Source organism: Benincasa hispida, chromosome 8 (assembly GCF_027475165.1).
Source record: "Benincasa hispida cultivar pf3 chromosome 8, pf3_genome.v1.1, whole genome shotgun sequence".
NCBI classification, from domain to species: domain Eukaryota; kingdom Viridiplantae; phylum Streptophyta; class Magnoliopsida; order Cucurbitales; family Cucurbitaceae; genus Benincasa; species Benincasa hispida.
This window is the reverse complement of record NC_143485.1, coordinates 52,814,998-52,824,571: the sequence shown is the minus strand read 5'-3', so window position 1 is coordinate 52,824,571 and position 9,574 is coordinate 52,814,998. Positions and strand designations below refer to the sequence as shown.

The 9,574-nt window shown below is 38.7% G+C and overlaps 1 protein-coding gene across 1 annotated transcript; it reads right to left on the bottom strand.

Annotated features, from left to right (window-relative positions):
- Positions 1–8,088: 8,088 nt before the first annotated feature.
- LOC150034668 (uncharacterized) lies at positions 8,089–8,784 on the bottom strand. Its single transcript, XM_090316815.1, has one exon. The coding sequence runs from the start codon at positions 8,782–8,784 to the stop codon at positions 8,089–8,091; it is 696 nt and encodes a 231-aa protein (XP_090172941.1).
- Between the last annotated feature and the right edge of the window lie 790 nt (positions 8,785–9,574).

The following is a 9,574-nucleotide window of genomic DNA, read 5'->3' as shown; positions in this document are numbered from 1 at the left end:
TTCTCTTTTCAAGAAACTAGTTCCTGGAAAAAGCTTCAAGAAGCGAGATCACCCTCAAGGTTGGAACATGAGAGGTTGTCTCGGCCAAAGACGTGGGAGACTTGAAGTTGTTTTTCGACGATAGATATATCATACTTAAAGATGTTTTGTATACACCTCTTATGAAGAGGAATTTAATATCTATCAGTTGTATTATGGAACAAATGTATAAAATATCTTTTGAAGTTAATGAAGGGTTCATTTTGAGAAAAGGTATTCAAATTTATTCTGCTATACTTAAAAACAACTTATATAAGTTAAGACCAACTAAAGCAAAATTTGTCTTAAATACTGAGATATTTAGAACAGTTGAAACTTAGAATAAAAGACAAAAAGTTTCTTCTAATGCCTAGCTATGGCACTTAAGACTTGGTCACATAAATCTCAATAGGATTGAGAGATTGGTTAAGAATGGACTCCTAAATCAGTTAGAAGACAATTCTTTACCTCCATGTGAGTCTTGTCTTGAGGGAAAAATGACTAAGAGATTTTTTACTGGAAAAGGTCTCAGAGCCATAATACCCTTAGAGCTCGTACATTCGGACCTCTGTGAGCCGATGAATGTCAAAGCACAAGGTGGGTATGAATATTTCATCAGTTTTATTGATGATTATTCAAGGTATGGTCATATTTACTTAATGCATCACAAGTCTGATTCTTTTGAAAAGTTCAAGGAATATAAGGCTAAGGTTGAGAACCAGTTAGGTAAAACAATTAAGACACTATGATTAGATGGAGGTGGGGAGTACATGGACTTAAGATTCCAAGACTATATGATAGAACACGGAATCAAGTCACAACTCTCTGCACCTAATATGCCTCAGCAGAACGGTGTATCTGAAAGAAGAAACAGAACCTTGTTGGACATGGTTCACTCAATAATGAGCTTTGCTGAGTTACCTGATTCCTTTTGGGGACATGCATTAGAGACTGCTGTCTATATTTTGAATAACGTTCCCTCTAAAATTGTTTTAGAAACACTTTATGAGCTATGGAAAGGGCGTAAAGGCAGTTTACATCACTTTAGGATTTGGGGATGCCCAACACACATGTTGGTGCAAAATCTTAAAAAATTGGAATGTCGTTCAAAACTATGCCTATTTGTAGGTTATCCAAAAGAAACAAAATGTGGTCTATTTTACGATCCTCAAGAGAATAAGGTACTTGTATCGAAAAATGCCACATTCTTAGAGGAAGACCACATAAGAAGTCATCAACCTCACAGTAGACTAGTATTGAATGAAATTTCTAAAAATGCTATAGATAGAGCTAGTTCATCTACTAAAGTAGTAGATAAAACTAGTACATCTGGTCAGTCACATCCTTCTCAAGAGTTGAGAATGCCTCGACGTAGTGGGAGGGTTGTTCATCAGCCTAACCATTACTTGAGTTTAACAGAAACACAAGTTGTCATACCTGATGACGGCATAGAGGATCCATCGACCTATAAATAGGCGATAAAAGATGTGGACTGTGATCAGTGGGTCAAAGCCATGGACCTCGAAATGGAGTCTATGTACTTCAATTCTGTTTGAGAACTTGTAGATCAACCAAATGATGTAAAACCAATTGGTTGTAAGTGGATCTACAAGAGAAAATGAGACCAAGCTGGTAAAGTACAGAATTTTAAGGCTCGAATTGTGGCAAAGGGTTATACCCAGAGAGAGGGAGTGGACTATGAAGAAACTTTCTCTCCTGTTGCCATGCTTAAGTTGATTAGAATACTCTTATCCATTGCCACCTTTTATGACTATAAAATTTGGCAGATCGATGTCAAGATAGCCTTTCTAAATGGCGATCTTGAGGAGAGTATCTATATGGCTCGACCAAAGGGGTTTACTGCACAAGGTCAAAAACAAAAGGTTTGTAAGCTTCAAAAATCCATTTATGAGTTGAAAGAAGCTTCTAGATCTTGGAATATATGATTTGATACTGCGATCAAATCTTATGTCTTTGAACAGAATGTTGATGAGCCTTATGTTTACAAGAAGATCGTCAATTCTACTATAGCGTTCTTAGTTTTATATGTTTACGATATTCTACTCATTGGGAATGAAGTAGGTTACCTAATTGACATCAAGAAATGGTTAGCAATGCAGTTCCAAATGAAAGATTTAGGAAATGCGCAGTATGCTCTCGAGATTCAGATTATTTAAAACCACAAGAATAGAACACTAGCCATGTCTCAAGCAACTTATATAGACAAAATGTTGTCTAGGTATAAGATGCAAAATTCCAAAAGAGGTTTGTTACCTTATAGATATGGAATTCATTTGTCAAAGGATCAATGTCCTAAGACACCTCAAGAGGTTGAGGATATGAGATGCATTCCCTATGTTTCTGCAGTAGAGAGCCTGGTGTATGCAATGTCATGTACTAGACCTGACATATGCTACGCGGTAGGGATAGTAAGTAGGTATCAGTCCCATCTTGGATATGATCATTGGACTGCCGTTAAAAATATCCTCAAGTATCTTAGGAGAATGAGGAACTACATGCTCTTGTATGGTACTAAGGATTGGATCCTTACTGGATACACTGACTCTGATTTTCAAACCGATAAAGATGCTAGAAAGTCTACATCTGGATCAGTGTTCACTCTTAACGGAGGAGCAATAGTGTGGAAAAGTGTGAAGCAAAACTGTATTGCGGACTCCATAATGGAAGATAAATACGTAGCTGCTTGTGAAGCAGCAAAGGAAGCAGTATGGTTGAGGAAATTCTTGACAGATTTGGAGGTCGTTCCAAATATGCATCTGCCTATTACCCTATATTGTGATAATAGTGGTGCAGTTGCAAATTCAAGAGAACCAAGAAGCCACAGCATGGCAAGCATATTGAGCACAAATACCATCTGATTTGGGAGATTGTACATCGTGGAGACGTTGTAGTAACCCAGATATCTTCTGAGCAAAACATTACTGATCGTTTTACCAAGGCCCTCATGGCTAAAGTGTTTGAAGGTCATCTACAAAGTCTAGGTCTACGAAGTTTGTAAACTAGGACAAGTGGGAGAACTTTTGGGTATATGCCCTAGTTTATTGTATTCATATGTTTCTCACTTAAAGTTAACATTGTGATACTCCACTAGGAGTTTTAGTCCAAGTGGGAGTTTGTTGGATTTTATGTCCTAAAACTCGTAGTTTGTAAATTAGTAAACATATTCTGTTTTGTTTTTCGATAAAGTTGTTATTGAAATTGTAATCTTGAATCCAATAAACTAAGGTCTTGGGGAAATTTAATGTAGTTTGAACTTTATGTAGTGACATAAATGTGGATCAAGTTCAAATATATAGCCAAAATAGTCTATAGTATATGAATAAGGTTGGGCGCCTTATTCTGGGGACACTATGGATACGGCCTACTTTATAGTTAGTACAAATGATGTGATCCTGAATCATTCATATAGAGATATGTGAGTGGAGGCATCCTATGTAAAGAGTTTACATAAGACTGAACCATGAAATAGTCACTTTTTACGTTCTAAATGTTGTTTGATGTATAAAACTGACTATTTCGTTAATTGATGACCTAGGTAACTTAATCTTAATCCTGAGCTGACTACGAACTCCTGTTCACTCGGAATTATCCTTAGATATGCATAGGTGAGGGTAGCTCATCATCTCTGGCCCAATAAGCCTCCCATTTCAGGGGTAAGATCGATTGGATAGCTGGGAACATAGGGTGCAAGACGGAATTCACTCCTACCTGTTATAGGGATAGTAGATAGGTTGTTCCCTTTAGTACTGAATCCAGGTCTTGAACAAGGGGCCCCACCATCTCCTTGGCCCAAGAGGGATTCGGTTTATAGGTTGGACCTTAAACAATTGTTCATTAGAGGATCGGTGGAACTTAAGGAACAAGATGTAGTCTTGGGGGTAAAACGATTTTTATATCCCAGCCGAGATTACAAACAACTTATGAAGGATTAGCTTACTAATCATGGTTATATAAAATGGACACAAATATATCTATAGTGAGGGGAGTGCAACTACGGGACTATAGTGAAATGACCCGTTAGTTAACAAATGTTGATTAGCTTCGTCTAAAGAGTTTAGCTAGCTAATCTTGAATTGTTGGAGCCCATGATCTATAGGTCCATTAGGTTCCCCTACTAGCTCATATGCAATAAACTTAGAATAGTATGATAGAATGATTTGAATTGTTCGAATTAGGTGAAGAGAGAGAAACCGACAAGCATATGTGATATAGTGGTCGGGTTTTTCAGTTTAGAGATACAGCTTTAATATTTAAATATGATTTAAATATCAAGAATATGACTACGTTCATATTCAGAAGCTCAAAAATAATGGAAATGGTCAAAGATGTAAAAAGTCAAAGAGTTTTGCTTAGTTTGATGTGGTTTATTGGGCAATTTCAGGAAACTAAGCATCAAGAGAAATTTGTGTGAAAATGATTAAAAAACCGGGGCAAAACTTTCAATTTGAGCAATTACGGGTTGGCTATGGAATTAGAAAGAAACCAAGGATCAAGGGGCAAGAAAAGAGGCAATTTTGGAAGACAATTGGGGGGAGCCAGCAATGGACGAGCGTCGAAACGTTGCTTCCTGACGCTGTAGACTCGAGAGCAATTGGAAATAGGGTAGCATCGCAACGCTACGAACTCTACGTGTGGCTACCATGATGCCAGTGTTGCAACGCTAATTTTCAACATTCTGATATCAAGTACAAATGCACGTTATTACAGTGCAAATAAGTAAAACAATGAGGGAATGCGACGATAAAAATATACAAATTCTTGTCCAAAAGCTCTAAACCGAGAAAATTACGATCGCATGCACCCATTGCATAAAAGTAGCTAATTTACTTATTTTATGCAGGAAAAATGCGTTGGCGCAAAGGAAACAGCAATCTAATGAATTAGTGTCTGCGCGCATTGAAAGATTGCAATTTCAAAGGCATGCGATCGTATGCGATCGCAAGAAGTTGCTCAAGAAGGTGGTCGCATAAAGACGGCGCATCAAGGTGAAAGCTTAATAAATCATGATGGGACGGAAAGCTGAGGACGGTCGAATCCGAATTTCATTGACAAGCCATTAAAGGCACACTGTAGCAAGTACACTCAACTTTTCAGTGACCATTAATCGGTGCATCAGAGAAAAAGATTTAATGACGGCCCATCATTGCAATCATTAGAGAGAAAAGCTTCTTCACCTTGAGCTCGTTAAATACCTGAGGCCACCATTGTAAAAGGGTTAACAAGTTAGATCATATACAAGATAGTTAGCCGTTAATCTGTTCATAGTTATACTTAGAAGACGGAGACGAGCGAAGAGAAGAAGATGCCGAGAGATCATTCTCGGACAGCTCGAAAGACTACTGCGAAGCACTACAAACGGAGAGAGGGCCAACACTTGCGAGAGCAAGGATATTGACACGAAAATTTTAAGTCTTTATCATCATACAAGCTTAAACTTGGTAGATGTACAATGATGGACATAAGATGTACAATGATGCAAGCAAGGATGCAAGATACATTGCCATAAACTAGGCAGGACATACAATGTATTCTAATCTTATGCCATACAACGCATGGATGAATGATGACTTTATTTCCTTTATGTGATACTACTTCTAGATATGTGTTATAAATGAGAAACTTGTAGTATACTATGCATTGTCACAAGTTTCCTTGCGTTGGAACCAAGTATAATTCCACCGCAAGTTTCTCGGTGTGATCCAAGGTCGAACATGGGGATTGTTTTAGGTTATTGCGTTACATTTGTGATATATGCGACCACGGGGTTTTCAATTTATAAAAAGGTTGTGTGTGCAGGTATTTGAAAATGTGATAAAGTAAAGGTAAGCAATAAAAATGCGATCATATAGTAAATTGCGGTAAAAGTAAAGTGCGATAAAATAAACCTAAGCTATGATGATACAAGATACAGGTTACATGATACAAGATATTGAGGTTGAGACTGACTGTGAAGATTATACAAAGATCGTGTTATGCGAAGGAAAGTCTTATGTATGAAGAAGAAAGAGAAAAGGTAGTTAGTACAAACATCGCAAGTTTCTTAATTGCGTTAAAGGCATAAGTACGGTTTCGCTTTTCCTTTGGCGTACACCTCTCGATGATCGGTCGCGTTCCCACATCTTTGCGGTGAAACAGGGATGAACGTAGTGAATGCAAGGTTGCTTCCATCTATGGAAGTATTTCTCGCTTTTGTTAACACATTCTTCTAACCTTCTCTCGACAGATCAGAATGGCATCTTTACATCTGCTCTCACAGGTGAAGATGCCATCTAGCATGCTTTAGCTAAACATCTTTATTTCTTTAGCACAGATTAAGTTACTTGTTTAATTCATATTAATCACCAAGGGATTAAGAAAACATCATGGAGAAAATGATTTATGGAGGAACAGAAATAGACAGAGAAGTGGAAATGAAAATGATCAAGACATTCAATAATACTATTTAGCGTCTGATACATGGTTGTGAATGAAGAGATTAAGAAGATGAAATACAATTGATGAATGAGAGTTAGAAACAAATACAAATAAGCGAGAACGTCTTGGCACATATCTCGAATGGAGAATCGCTTGCCGGCGTATATGGAGTGAATGGAAGGGTGAGTTTCCCTCTCATGCTTGCTCAACTGGTAGAAGGGATCTAAGTACAGAGCTTCTCGGCGGGGATTTGGTAGAATTACACTGAGACTCACCTCTTGGCCTTGTCTCTTCTCTTCCCGAATTTCCTCCGATTAGCACTCAAATCAGCTCTCTTTCTCAATAGCCTCGTATCAATTATCCCTCATATCAAGTATATCTTTTCAGTGAATTCTTTGAAGGTATTTATAGGCTGAAGGCTTTGACTCTCTGACTTGTGGTCCCCACTTTATTGTTATGGAATGTCCAAAAATGGTGAAATAAATACTCCTTCTGTTATGCAATCAGTCCGTCGAATATGCACAACGGTTAGTTGTACACGTGTCAAAATCCTCCATGTTTGCATTGCTCATTTGCATCTTCGATCGTGTGCTTGCATGCGGTGTTGTTTTTTTATTACCTCATGCGGTTGAAGTTTAGCTTTGGATTGAATGTCGCATACGCCATCATTGCATTGATCGTCTGTTTAGTATTGATTTAACTGGCGCAATGTGACGGAGATGCGTTGTTCAGTTTCTCTTTGAGCCTTGATCGAAAGCAGTGGCTTGGTTTCCTACAAAACAGACTTGAAATATCCTTTTCTACCATCTTAATAGATGGGTGTATTTGCGATAATTTATAATTATTGAATTTCTTAGCTAATTTTCATACAATTGACACAACTTTCCTCTCTTTTGGCCGTAATATCTAAATTAGGTAGTATAAATAACTTGTATTTCTACAAGTTATCACACCCTCAAACGTACCAAATGGGCACGTGAAGGTTATCTTGTCTTGATCCTCTGGCTTAATTGCTATTTGGTTGTACACTGAATAGCCGTCAAGAAAACAGAAGAATTCATTTCCCGTAAGTCTGTCTAACATATGATCAATGAACGGGAGTGGGAAATTGTCCTTTTTAGTGGCCAAATTTAACTTACGATAATCCATACAAATTCTCCACCCCGTAGTCATTCTTGGGGGAAGTAATTCATTCTTTTCATTAGTGACGACTGTCATCCCCCCTTTTTTCGGAACACACTGCACTGGGCTCACCCATCTGCTATAAGATATCGAGTATATGACACCTACGTCCAGCCATTTCACTATTTCCTTCTTCACTACTTCCCTCATAGCAGAGTTCAAGCGTTGTTGCCTTTCTATCGATCCTGTCTTTCCTTCTTCCAGATGAATCTTGTGCATGTAGTACGAGGGACTGATTCCTCGAATGTCTACCAAGGTTCATCCTAAAGACTTTGCGTTATTTCTCAGGATCTATATAAGTGCATCTTCTTTTTCCTTACTCAGCGAGGCAGAAATGATAACCGGTAACATGTTGTTACCTCCTAAGTAAGCATACTTGAGGTGCATAGGCAACGGCTTCAACTCTAGTACGGGCGGTTCTTCCAAAGATGGCTTAGTGCGTTGTGAAGTTCGTTAAGATAACTTGAGTGGTTCAAAGTTTGATTCAACATAAATTGCAATGCAATCCTCCTCTAACATTGCGCCAATTCTAAAATCTTCTTCCTCTAGCTCCTCTAGGGGCTCGTGCCAAGGTTCTCCTTGCAGTTTCTCAATATAATGGCAATTCTCCATATCATTTGGGTACTTCAACACATTGAAAACGTTGAACTTTACTTCCTGCTCGTCGACCTTGATGGTCAGTTCTCCTTTTTGCACATCGATCAGTGCTCGCCCTGTTGCTAGGAATGGGTGACCCAAGATGATAGGCACTTCCCTGTCGACTTCGTAATCCAATATAACAAATTCTGCCGAGAAGATAAACTTATCCACTTGCACGAGTACATCTTCTATCTTGCCCTCAGGATGCGTTATCGATCTATCAGCCAACTGTATTGTGATTGTTTTTGGTCTTGCGTTGCCGATATCCAACTTCTTAAAGATCGACAAGGGCATTAGATTTATGCTCGCCCCTAAATCGCACAGCGCGTTTCCGACCATCTTACCTCCTATTTTGCAAGGCAATGTAAAACTCCCAGGATCCTTCATTTTGGTGGGGATATTGTTTTGAAACAGCGCGCTGCATTCATATGTTAGTGCAACTATTTCATTTTCCCCGATCTTTCTTTTATTAGCAAGAATATCCTTTAGAAATTTTACATAGCTCGGCATCTGTTCTAGAGCTTTTATTAGGGGAATATTGATCTGTAGTTGTCGGAGAACGTCCAAGAACCTCTGGAATTGCTTACTATTGTCTTTCTTCTTCAGCCTGGATGGGAAAGGTGGAGGATCCCACTGTACTTCTTGTTGAATTGGCTGTTTGCTAAGGTCCTGTCTTTGCTGCGTTTCATTATCTGGAGGTTGCGTTAATTTAGAATTCAAGTCTTGAGGAGCTTCATCTTTTGTAGGTGAACTGACTTCTGAACTATTAATTTTTCCACTACTGATTGATTGGTCATCATCGATAGTTAGATCTATTGGCCTTGTTGTTTGATCTGGTACTGGTAGCACAGGGGCTGTTGTTTTACCACTCCGCAGTGACATTGCTCTTTACCTTGTGATCCCGATGCTCCTGAACTGCTAGGTAGTGTACCAGGCATTTTATTTTTCAACTCAATTGCAAACTATTCAATCTGCTCTTCCAAACCTCTAAGGAAGTCAACTTGCGATTGTCTAATTGCCTCGCTCGTTTCGATATAATGATTCAGTGAATTCTCCAGAGAAGAGGTACTGCAATAGGTATCATACAAAGGGTTGGTCATAGGATGGTATACTTTGAGAGTTACCTGGGCTACAGTCCGAATTAATGAAGACCGAAGGGTTGCCTCGATCCCTTTGATAACTATTCTGATAGAAATCATGCCTCATCTGGTTGTGATTCCTGTCCCAACTTAAAGTTGGGTGATCCCACCAACCAGAGTTATAGATGTTGCCAAATGACTCATTATAGACGGAATATAGG